A 12,148-nucleotide genomic window follows, 5' to 3' on the forward strand; every position below is an offset into this window, starting at 1 on the left:
GCTGTTCTTCTTGCTTTTTGCTGTTCTTCTTGCTTTTTAAACCAAAACCAAAACAATTGACTCTTCTCTCCTGCTCTTTATATTGGTTAGCTTTTCAGCTCGCTGATGGAATGTATGCTTTACAATTGGGTAGTGAAACAGATTCTAAATTACTGTTTTTAATCTCTTTTAAACTGCTGGGATTTAGAGTTGGAATGTGGATTTGTTTGTTTTATTTCACAGCGTTCTTTTTAACCTTTGTGTGGAAGCAGCCTTTAGTACACTGGCGATGTAGCTGGGAATAACTGTTTTGAATGAATGTATGAATGAAATATTTTAAGGTCTGTTGATCCTTGTGTTGTATCCACTTTGCTATCCGGGGAGGACAAAGAGGTGTTGATAACAGGTCTCTGGCAGACATGTCGGCTTTTCCTGTGCACAATTCCACTTGCAAGATGATCTGGGGGTCTCATATGTGCTTCCTCTTCATTTCCTCTTAATTGCTATTCCAAGAGCCACACGCTTACTGACAGGCCACGGCACGAGCAGGTTTGAGAGCTGTCAGTGCGCCATCCACATGTGAAAAAAATTCGCTCTTCATTCTTCTCACATATTGCGAGGCTGTTTCAGTCAGTTCATGCCTGGCAGTAGTAGCAGAAGACACGGTCTCAGTGTGTATGTGTGGGTGTGTGTGTGTGGGTGGATGTGGGTATCTGCATTGGGGAAGTTGGCACCAGGCAACTATGAGGTCAGTTTCAGCGGTGGAAAAAGATTAATGTGACAAAGAGAACCTTTTCTCCCTCTCCCAAAATTCTAGAACTTGGGGGTGCACAGTGAATCTGATGGGGGGAGAGGGGTAGATTCAGGACAGGCTAAAGGAATTACTTCTTCACACAGTGACTGATCAAAATGTGGAATTCCCTTTGGGCTCCCAGGCCCCCTGGCCACAAGCGGGGAATGAGGGGGCAGGAAGGATTGCTGGACTTAGGTTGGGAAACTTCTGAAGATTTAGTGGTGGAGCCTAGATAGACGGGGACCTCAGTGGGAGTTCGTTCTCCCAAACATCCATTTTCTCAAAGGCCGAATCCCCACCAAGAAATTAAATATGGATACATTCATGTTTCAGAAGAAACGATACCTTTTCATCGTGGTTTCTCCCTCCCTACACCACTGAAGACCTCAGATGTCTATCTGAGATTCAAGCAGTGTGACACTCCCCTCGAACACACGATCTGCGCGGTGGACGTGTTTTTCCTCGTCCTGATTGGCTGCCATGTTGTGTTGAGGCAGCACCTTTTTAAAAAAAAATTCACGCGCAGCAATATAAGCAGCAGTCAATTTGATTGGCTATTGGGTCGGAGCGGAAACATTACTCGGCCCCTGATCGAAAATTCATATATTTTTTTTGCTTTAACGTCCCAACATTGCCACATATGAACAATATTTAATGAGCGTTGTCCCAAAGTAACGTGACATCATGGCAACGTTGCCACAACCACCACATGGCAAAAAAATGGGGAGTGACGCGACACCTTTCTAGCCCACTGCACTCTGATTGGCTGGAAAGATGTTGCATCACTCCCAACAGCCCGAAAACAAACACACATTCGATTCCTGTTTCTCCCCTCGGATCCGGCTTTGGCGTGTGTTTTTTCAAAAGGTTCACATAAATTCAGGTTCTGGGAAAACCTGTGATGAGGGGTGGAATGAGCGACAGAACCACGATGAAGATGTGTTCGGCATCTAAGCGGTGAGGAGTCCTTGCTCAAACTGCGTTTTTTGCCACGATTACCTCGTGTTTTATTGACGGTGGAGATTCAGCCAAAGAGAACTGATCTCTGTAGTCCCACCTGGAAGCTGACAACGCTAAATTCACTACCAGATGATGCCATGAGCATACAGGGCTTTAAAAAGGGATTAAATAGATTCATGGAGGATAGATCTATCAGGGACTACTTGCCATGGTGACTAAAGGGAACCTCCACTTTCAGAGGCAGTCAACCTCTGTAGACCAGGGCTAGGGGGTGGTGCTACTGTATCTTAAATAATTTCAAACACACCTCATTGGCTGAGCATGACAGGCTAGTAGACTGGCCTTGAGTAGCATCCAGTAAGATGTTTCCAGGCAGTTCACAATCCCAAGCTGTTAGTCCTTGGCTTCTGCCTCTCAGAGGCATACTGGCTCCTCTAAATATAGACCTCCTGTCGTTTTCTGACACCTTAAACTATTGGACTTCGCCATGTCCTGTTGCGCATGTCAACAGAAAGATATTTTCCTTCCTGTTCTCATAATTCAAAAAGTCTGCCCAGTGAAATTGATGGAAGACAGATGAAAAAAAACAACATGATTTTGTCATGCAATGTGCAATTCGCTTATGGAATATACTGCCACAAGATGAGGTGATGATGGCCAGGAAGGCAAGTGCCTTTTTTTAAAAAAAGGACCAAATTCATGGAGGGTGGGTCAGTAGCATTCAGTATTGATAGAAGTATGTGGAACTTTCTCAAGCAGAGGCACTATGAACCCCCCCCCCCCCCTGAAATCCAGGGGCTGAGGATAAATAACAGGTGACAAACTTTTATGGCTCAGTGTTGCAGGAAAAAAGAATGCTGGACTCAACTGAGTTCTTTCAAAACGGTTCTTGAATTGTTAACATGTGCGATTATGGTAGTTAGTGCCTTTGGAGAGTCCTGACCTAATTATCTGCCAGTGCATTCCTAAAGTGATTTGATGTCCTGCACTGTACAAATGCATGCATTAAAACTAGCAATATGGGCAGAAAAGGCCCATATGTCAGGATAACTCTTGCTGCCAGCTTTTCCTCTCTCTCTTTTCCTCTCTCTATATACGTCCCCTCTGCATGCAAGTTTCACCTTCTGGCTTTACAGTTCGTGAACCTTTCTTACTTCCCCCGGTTGCCTTCTCTCCCCCTTATTTCTCCTTCAGGGTTCCCTCCTGCCATACACCTGATATTCAATCCTGGCTGAGTTAATGCCTCAAGCCCAGATCAGATGTGGCTTTGGGGGGGTCATGTGACAGAAGAAGGTTGCTATAAATATAGTTAAACCTGCCATCGCTGCCCCAGACGCCTTTGGGGGCAGGAAGAAAAGAAAGTGAGAAAGGCATAAGGAACAGGGAAGGCGAGGGAGGCAGTTAAAGGCCATGCCGCAGGCCCAGCTGCTCACGGGGCTCGGCGTTTGGCTTATAGCGGCCTTGACTCAACTCAGCAAAGGTTGAGCACAGTGCTATGGAGCATACGGGGCGCACGGTGGATGATGCCCGGAAAAACACAGCATTGTGGGGTGGTGCCCCCCAATATGACTATGTCCAATTTGAGCATTGCACCAGTTATGGTCTCCCATCGGAAGCGGGCCACGAGACCGGGGGGACTGGGGATGACGTGCGTTACCAGGAGAAGGCCTTCAACCATGCTCAGGTAGGGTGGGCACAAGGGGTGTGGAATCAATTGTCAGGTCCAAATGGACTATGGGGGTTTTCAGATCATAAAATTGCTGTTTCCCTAAGGCTGGTTTTAACTTGTCTAGGAAATGAGATGGCCAGGTTGTCAACTCGAGGTTGGCAAATTTCTGGAGAATTAGGGGCGGAGCCTGGGGAGGGTACCATTTGAGGAGCAGAGAGGCCTCAGTGGAATATAACACCATAGAGGCCACCCTCTGTTGTGGAAACCCCTGCAGTCTAGAGATCAGGTGTAATTCCCAGAGATCAACAGGCCTTATTTGGTGGTTATATTTGGTGGTTATACCACTCTATAAAGTGGTAAAATTCTTAGGGGGCACATTGTGCTATAACACTTCAGACTGCTGATATGTATGAGTGGGGGGTGGGAAATCACATTTTTAATGCTCTCCCATGTAAAAAAGCTACGCATTAGATGTTGAGCACATGAGGAAGAAATGTTGACATTCCAAAACCTGTAAACCCTTCCCTGCAGCTTCAAGCAGGACAGTTTATATCCTATCACCTTGTTCTATTGAATGCGTCGACCTGCCTTGACTTTAAAATGTAACCTTAACGCAAAGGTGGCCTCTAAGAAGTCAGCGTGTGATGGGGGAAAGATAACAAACTCCCCAGAGTAAGGCAGTGAGTTAAAATACGGCTAATTTCTATTGGAGCACCCTTAGCAGACAGAATCCTTAGAGATAGTCTAGAAAGAGAATACGGGTGGCAGCTAAACCCTCTCTGGCCCGGGGACTCTAAGAAGGTTCGTTCTACAATATCCGTTGATGGAAAAGAGTTGGCCATCTTCAAAGTGGGATCTTTTTGGAAGTTGCTTTAGATTGTACTGCAAATGGAATAGACACCATTGTCCGAATAAGACCGAACTATCAGCACCATGGTTTCCGTGGTTGCCAACCTCCAGGTGGGGCATGGAGATCTCTTGGAATCAAAACTCACCTCCAGGCAACAGAGATCAGTCCCCCTGGAAAAAAAGGCTGCTTTGGAGGGTGGACTCTATGGAATTATTCCCCACTGAGGTCCTCCCCCAAACCCCGCCCTTCCCAGGCTGACTCCCTAAATCTTCAGGAATTAGCAACCCTAACAAATTCTGATGCTGCCTTACCTTTTCAGGCAATGCCAAAGGTGTGTCTGTGAGGAAGGCAAGAAACTGGCTATATCAGAAGAGACAGTGACGGGGTAGCCTTGTGTGCTGGAAAATTCCCCGGGAGAGTTTTTTTAAGCAAGCATCAGGCTGTGCGTTGCTTTCTACATCCCCAGCATGAACATATTTTCCAGCTGGACATCTTGTAAACAGATTATCTATTCCTTACAAACGTAGCCTCAGCTTCCTCCAACTGGTTCAAAATGAAGTTCAGGTCCCCAGTTCAAGCCTCACAGTTCAAGTCCCTGGCCACAGAGGTTGCTTAGACTGCTTCAAAGCCACCTACCAATATGCGTGAATTGGCGAACTTGAACATCCAAGGTAGTTACTGCATGACCAAGATGCATGAAGATGGGCATACAGGTGGTAAATGGGGGAAAAGTGACTCTCGTGCAACGGAAGGTTGGGAGAGGAAAAAATTGAACAAGGGATATGGTGTCCATTTTACATTTCCTCTTCTGATACCAACCTCATGTGTATGTGAATGTAGTTCCTTTGGTGCTCCTGATATGTGTGGTAACCATTTTGTGTGGTTAGGGGACACAAGGACTTTTCATGCACATACACCTTCTGTACATATGAATCAGAACACTGAACAACCTGCATTCCGATTTGCTTGTATAGAAGCATTATGCACATGGAAAATCCATACATTGCCAAATTCGCATGAAACGGCAACCACGTTTATCTGCTGGATTATAGGGACAGTACATTCCTGATGCACACATCTTGTGAGCTCCCGGCTTATGTGGACGTGGTGTCTGAAGAGGGTGATTTTTTGGAGACGGGCGCAGTGTTCTCTCGCAGTGTTCAAATATTGTGAAGTCTAGCATCCAATAGTGAAATGGATTCGTAATGTGAAATGAGCATGCGTGACCACTGATTTGAAGAGGTCATTATAAGATACTTGGGAAAGTTTCCATGATACAAAGTGGGGTAATTCTGCATTTGTTTGTTTGCCCCCTTATACTAACAACAAAATGCTGACATTCTTGAGAGCGACGCCTGCAAAGAATCTTTACAGCAGTCTTTCGAAAGACTGAGCTCTCCCTCTTTCTCACCAACCACAGTCATCTAAAGAGAACTAGGAAGGTGCTGGCATGTGATTCAGGTGGCCGACAATTCCTAGCATAGCACCCAAGTTGAATGCAACAGAATTTAAGCAAATATTATCAGTCATCAGTCCCGATGTCTCGATATCATATTTTGCTGTAAAGTAATGGTTAAGGCTGACATGACACTAATCATGATTTTCCTGGATTTTTTGGCAGCTATAAATTTTTTTTTACCTTTTTAGTGATTTTTGACACTTTCTGCAAGAATATCCACTCATTTGTTAACTGTGTCCACACCTATCTCTGTGATGTTATCGTGTAGCCAACTCTCTGATTTGCTGTGCAGCGTTGGGATATCCTCCCATTCACTGCATGATTCCTGACTGAATGGAATAATAACCCACATGTTACATGCAGGAAGAATTAGCAGGAGGAATGGCAGAAGGCATGCGTTGCTTGCAAGATTTACACCAAACACCAATGGTCAGCTAACAAAGCAAATGAGTAATCTAATCATCCAATTTGCTTTTTAGGAGACAGGAAAGTCTATCCCACTGAAATAGCTATTTTCAGCCTTGGAACGGAAGAAACTGAAAGCACTGTAACATGGGCAGGACACGGGAGAAGTTTGGGGAGAAGGGCTGCAGTTATCAGGGAAGAGCTGTGTAAGAATCTGGGAATTCAGTTCATCTGGTCTGTCACTTACAGATTTGACTGTGGGCGTTTCCCCACTTACCTTGACCAAAGGTTGCTGCGCGCTACTCCCAGCACACGTCATTTCTGGCGTGCTCCCAGGCTTCCCCACGACCCCGCGCCGTTTCGAGGGGCCTTTCCCCACTCACCGTTTGCTGCGCGCTACTCTTGTCAAGTAGCGTGGGGTCCAGTGGCACTCCCCACTACAGGGGTGGCGACAACGCAGCCGCCCCAACTCTGCCACTCTCGCACGTCATTTCTGGCACTGCTGAAAACAGCGCCTTTTGATGACCCCGTGCAGAGCACGGGGCAGTGGGGAAGCCGGGGAACACAATCCCCACGCTGAAAAGGTCCACACCGGATGAAACCGACGTAATTTTTAAAAGTGGGGAAACAGCCGACAAGCACCAGGAATGACGCGTGCTGAAAGGGTGCAACAGCGTCAGCGTCGGGGCGGCTGCGTTGTCGTTGCCCCTGTAGTGGGGAGTGCTGGGGGACCCCGCACTACTTGGGGAGAGTAGCGCGCAGCAGCAGGTAAGTGGGGAAACAACCTGTGTTTAAAGGATTCAATGATGCTTTGCCCTGAGCTGGATGGCCCAGACTACCCTGATCTCATTTGATCTCAGAAGCTAACTAGGGTCAGCCCATTTGAATGGGAGACCTCAAAGGAATACCAGAATTGTTTAGCAGAGGAAGGCAATGGCAAACCGCCTCTGGGGGTCTCTTGTCTTGAAAACCCTGCTGGGTTGCCATAAATTGGCTGCAACTCAATAGCATTTGACACACACACAACGCTTTCCATACAGCAACACTCATGTGTTTTTCCTTGTTGCCAATGTGATTGCAATGGGGGATCCACACAGACTTGTACTCCTCTGTTTTGGAAATAAACCTGTAGTGACTCCCGAGGGAAGCATATCCACTTTTTTTGCATTTAACAATGGTAAAGCAATAAAAGCAGAAGGATTGGGCCAAGGCGAGCTCAAGACAGTGGTTGCAAAAGGCAAGGTTGTGTTGTGGAAACCGAGATTGAAGGGCTGTGGCAGAATTGCCAGAGTTACACCCTTCGAAATCAACGGGCTGCTGGTGTATGGGCGGAATCGTTCAGATTTAGGCTAGGAAAGGCACTTAAGAAGTGGAGAAAATGGAAAGGAGGCTGAACTTTGTGCGCCAACAGCTATGCTCGGCATCCAAGACAGGAATAGTAAATGGAAAACCTTCTGAGATCACCGTAGTCCCACAGGACATTATATACTCAGACTATATTGGCATTCACCCAAATGCTGTGGCTTCCCTGGATTTCCTTTGTGCCTTTCCTGATCAGCATTGAGAATCAGTGCTTTGTGAGTGTGAAAGGTTCCCCCAGCCCCCCCGGCCCCCTCCCCAAGCTTGATTTCAGTTTCTTTGGCTAAACATTTTGCCTCCTTCATGCTTGGTGTTTATACTCGTCCGATATTTGCAGTGTGTTCTCGTGTTGCTTCTTAGTCATCGTTTAGCTAGCTCTTTTTTAATCTTCCATCTCAGGTCAGCCCCTCCAGCTGCTGTCCAGGATCTCCTGCAATTTTTCAGGACCTTCCTGGTGCTGTTCCGGCTGGGTGGCAAAACAGCCTGCAGCCGGCCTTCCTTTGCAGAATGGAGGAGGGAGGCCGCAAAGTGTGTGAACAGAGGGGAAAGTGGTTTCTGATATTGACTAGAAAGGGATGTTTTAGGTCTTCTGGGCTGCAAGCAGAAATATAGTGTTGGGGAACCGGAGGGATAAACTGGCAGGAGGGCGGGGTGGTAAATCAATGCTGACTTCCTGAAACCTAAATAAAAGCAGTTTATTTCAATTATACTCATCAGAAATTATTACGTTTTAATATGGGAAAATTTAACCTTGCATAAAAATGGACTGAACACTGTAATCCTATGCAGAGTTATGTAGAGAGAGACAGCACTGTATAGTGGATAAGAGGGGTGGACTCTAATCCGGAGAACTGAGTTTGATTCCTCACTCTTATCTGGTGAATTGGATTTGTTTCCCTACTCCCACATATGAAGTTTGCTGGGCCAGTCACAGTCCTCTCAGAACTCTCTGAGCCCTACCTATCTCACAGAAGATCTGTTGTGGGAAGAGAAAGGGAAGGGGTCTTTGAGATCCCTTACGATTGAGAAAAGTGGGGTATAAATCCAAACTCTTCTTCTTCTTTAGCTGAAGTCCAGTAAAGTCAATGGGCTTAGACTGGAATAACTGCACAGGATTGCACTGAGTTAGAATTGCCAATTTCCAGACAGGGCCTGGAAATCTTCTACTATTAAAATTAATCTCCAGACAAAAAAATACCAGCTGCCCCTAGAGAAAATGGTAGCTTTGGAGGGTAGACTCTGGCTGGTTTTTCAAGGCGAAATTGCTCCTCTGTTAGCACGGGAAATGCCCCGGTGCAATGGAGAGTTCTTCACTGCCCCTGTTGCTGCAGCATGTTTGGCTCGCTGTGCCTCGGTGCCACCCTGGAGCATTGGCTTTGCTCTGTGACTTTCCAGAGCTGCCAAAATGGACGTTCTTTTTGAATGCTCCCGTGTTGCTCTGGGGGCTTCCCTGCCATGAAGAATTTCATGGCAGCAGCACCGGGGCCATTTTCCCACCCCTCAAAGGGCTGGCTCCCTTAGCAATCCCACTCCACCAAAACAAAGAGGAATTACTTCCACCCATCCCCACTGGCTGTGAGGAGCTTTGCAAAGAGGGAGGAGAAGAGGGTGAATTACTTTTTGCACGTGCGAGGAGGTTAAAGGGGGAGAAGACAGTGATTTTCTCGACCTTGAGGCACCAGTGAGAATTTTAGACTGGGGCAGATTCTCGGTGCCGGCCTGCACTGTTTTAAAAATAAAAAAGTATTGAAAGTGAGTGTGGGGAATGGGGCGAGATTCAGCCAATCTGAACACAGGAAAAAAGACTGCCCACGCATCCCTGGAAGAGAGTGTGGAAGAGCTTGCGGTGCTTATGGGAAAGCACCAGGAAAGCACCGGGCTTGTGGAGAACGAGCTGGGGATCCCGCACCGGCCCTGACTTGAGTGAAGGAAAGAACCGGGCAGTGAAGGAAAGAGCCGGGCAGCCGTGGGGAACTACAAGTAGGGTGAGAAGCCCCGCAGCAGGTTCGTTCCCAGATATGCTATGGGGCATTTTGAAAATGAAAACTCAGCCTCTATGGATTGGCATTGTACCCTGCTTAACCCCCTCCCCAAATGCTGCCTTCCCCAGGCTGTACCCATTGTTTGGTCATGGTGGGGGAGGGTGGCCGCTCATTGGGGGGGCAGGTTTTGCCCAGGGCTCCAGCTTGCCTAGGTACGCCTCTGCACCACCACCACCCCCTGCAAATTTCCAGGTATTTTCCAATCCAGAGCTGGCAAACCTATGCTGAATGCTAGCTGGTTGCATGTTGTCCTTGCATTCATTAGCTGGAACTCTGGAAGGCAGAAGCAACTTATTTTCTGAGTTTTTCCCCCCTACATACAGCACAAACTCATGCAGGTTAGCTTGGAACTATACAATTTGGAGCTTGTCTTTAAAAATAAAAGTAAAAAACAAAGAGGAGGGAGACCAGGAATATCTATTGTGGGATGTAAAAACTCCTTACTTTGTTCACCATAGCTATGACCTAATACCATCTCTCTTCCTATGACATTTTCTTTGGAACTGGAAAAAATCTAGAAGGTTTAGATTCTGCACTGATTTTCCTATTTTCTTTATTGCCACTAAAACTGTTAGATATGTACATTATCACATTCATCCCAACATGCACACTATTTTGAAATATGAGCTCTATCTTACCACTAGACTCAGCCAAATTGGGTGCTCTATTTCAGATTAAGGGGACCTTCTACTTCTTCCAACTTTCCACTACTTAGCAGTAGCCTTTGGATAGTACAGTACATCTCAGGAACTGGAGTTGGCAAAATCCAGGAGAGGCCTGGAGATCTCCAGGAATTACTACAGAGATCTGTTCTCTGCGGGAAATGGCAGATTCAAAGGGTGGACTCTATGTCATTATACGCCACCGAGGTCCCTCCCGTTCCCACCGGATCCATCTCCAGGAATTCCCCAGCCTGAAGTTGGCAACTCTATGAACATTAGTTTCTGCATAATACTAATTCTTCCAGTTTTTAAAAACCTATTTCTTGAAATCGACAACACGCTCCTAAGCAGAAATAAGTATCCAATATGGCTTAGTTCCAAGGAAGCAGATAAGAAGTCCCACTGAACTCCATGGAACTTACTTCTGGGTATGCATGTTTATATATGACAAATTATTACAAAACTGATGTGGAGAAAGGCCCTCCACCCTAGAATCCACCTTGATATTTTACTAACCGAGGCTGCACTCTGCACAGGCTCTAGAATCTTCAAGGCTGGTAAAAGACTGAGAAAAAGAAAACTAGAGATGAGTCATTTGTCTCTCAAGCACAGATCCTTTGGGCTCTTAATTATGCCAACTATTTCCTAGAAATAGAAAAAAGTGATAGAATTGTGGACATGACTATTTTCTGGTCACATTAGAACAAAGGGTTTAACATCTAACACCTGCGACAGCAAAAGTCTAGATCCTGATTTTCCCTCTTGAAGCAGGAACATTAGAACTGACCCCCGGAGTGAGATGAACTCTCAAAGGGGAGATTATAAACCCAGGACAAGAGGAAGAAACTCTTTCAGCTTTTGACCTGGGAAGCACAAGCCACACAGGGCTAAGTTGTTATTTAGGGACTCCTTGTTTTGAGTGTCGGGGGAGAAGTCCCAACTCAGAAACTAATGCAAGAATCGATTTTTAATGCTGCAGCTTCAAGAATTGTTAACCTACCTTAGTTGAAAACACCATTTAGCATAAGTACAGAATTTGTCAGGAGGATTACTATTTCTTTTAATCCTTGCTTAGTCTGATGCTTTCCCAGACCATGTACACTATTTTTATTTTTTGTTAATAAAACTTCATATATTTAGAATTCTTAAAGCTTGATATTTGTAAACATACCATGCATATTCAGGCCCATTTCCCAATGAACAAGTGCCAAATGAAGGGGCAACTGGTTGACAGGGCTCACGTCCATGGACTGGCACAACAGCCCAAAGACCAGCAAATAGTCTGTCCTGGCCATTAGCTACAGTTAGAGTTTGCTGGAAGGAGTGCAATTCCTAGGCAAAGCCTTTACAGCAACAGAGATACAGAGTGCTAGATGTACAAATCCATTAAGGAAAATATATTCTTTCAGATTTGTTAGTGGCAGCAGTTATTAACTTGACAGAAGTTGGTACCACCCCTCCTCCAGAATAAGGGGAAGGGGAAGTGACACCAGGCAGAGACTTGGAATAGCCATGGGACTTTTCTGACCTCCCAGAATCAGGACGGAGTGGGGCTTGCAAGCCCATTCCTTCAAGCCTCTTGTTGAACTTAAGAGATCAGCAAAATCAAAAGATCAGTTGGCACATAGTTATAATGACTGAGGCAGTAGAAATCTTCAAATTTTGCCCCAAAATGTGGACCCGTCCCTGACATTAGCATTGTGAAAAAGCTACTAGGAATAGAAAAAAGTGATAGAATTGTGGACATGACTATTTTCTAGGTAAAGTAGGGCCAATTTTAGCACAAGTCTCTAGAATCAGGAGAGAAAAAGGAAGACAGCTTACTAAATCCTTATCGGAATGAAGCTTTTATGACCTCTGTAAATAAAGGTTGGCAATTTGTTGCCCTACTATTGTTAAACAAGCAACAGTTATACAGAGGCGTAGCTGGGCCAAACTGCGCCCGGTGCGCATTCTATATTTTCCACCGC

The 12,148-nt window shown here is 45.8% G+C and overlaps 1 protein-coding gene across 1 annotated transcript in view; it reads left to right on the top strand.

The window, feature by feature from the left end:
• The first annotated feature begins 3,083 nt into the window (after nt 1–3,083).
• Nucleotides 3,084–12,148, top strand: part of CLCN1 (chloride voltage-gated channel 1) — a 95,033-nt gene continuing 85,968 nt past the window's right edge. Inside the window, exon 1 of the mRNA XM_048504506.1 lies at nt 3,084–3,416. Coding sequence (XP_048360463.1) covers nt 3,228–3,416 — 189 coding nt within the window. The 5' untranslated portion in view covers nt 3,084–3,227. The remainder of the gene's footprint in view (nt 3,417–12,148) is intronic.

Source organism: Sphaerodactylus townsendi, linkage group LG07, assembly GCF_021028975.2.
Source record: "Sphaerodactylus townsendi isolate TG3544 linkage group LG07, MPM_Stown_v2.3, whole genome shotgun sequence".
NCBI classification, from domain to species: domain Eukaryota; kingdom Metazoa; phylum Chordata; class Lepidosauria; order Squamata; family Sphaerodactylidae; genus Sphaerodactylus; species Sphaerodactylus townsendi.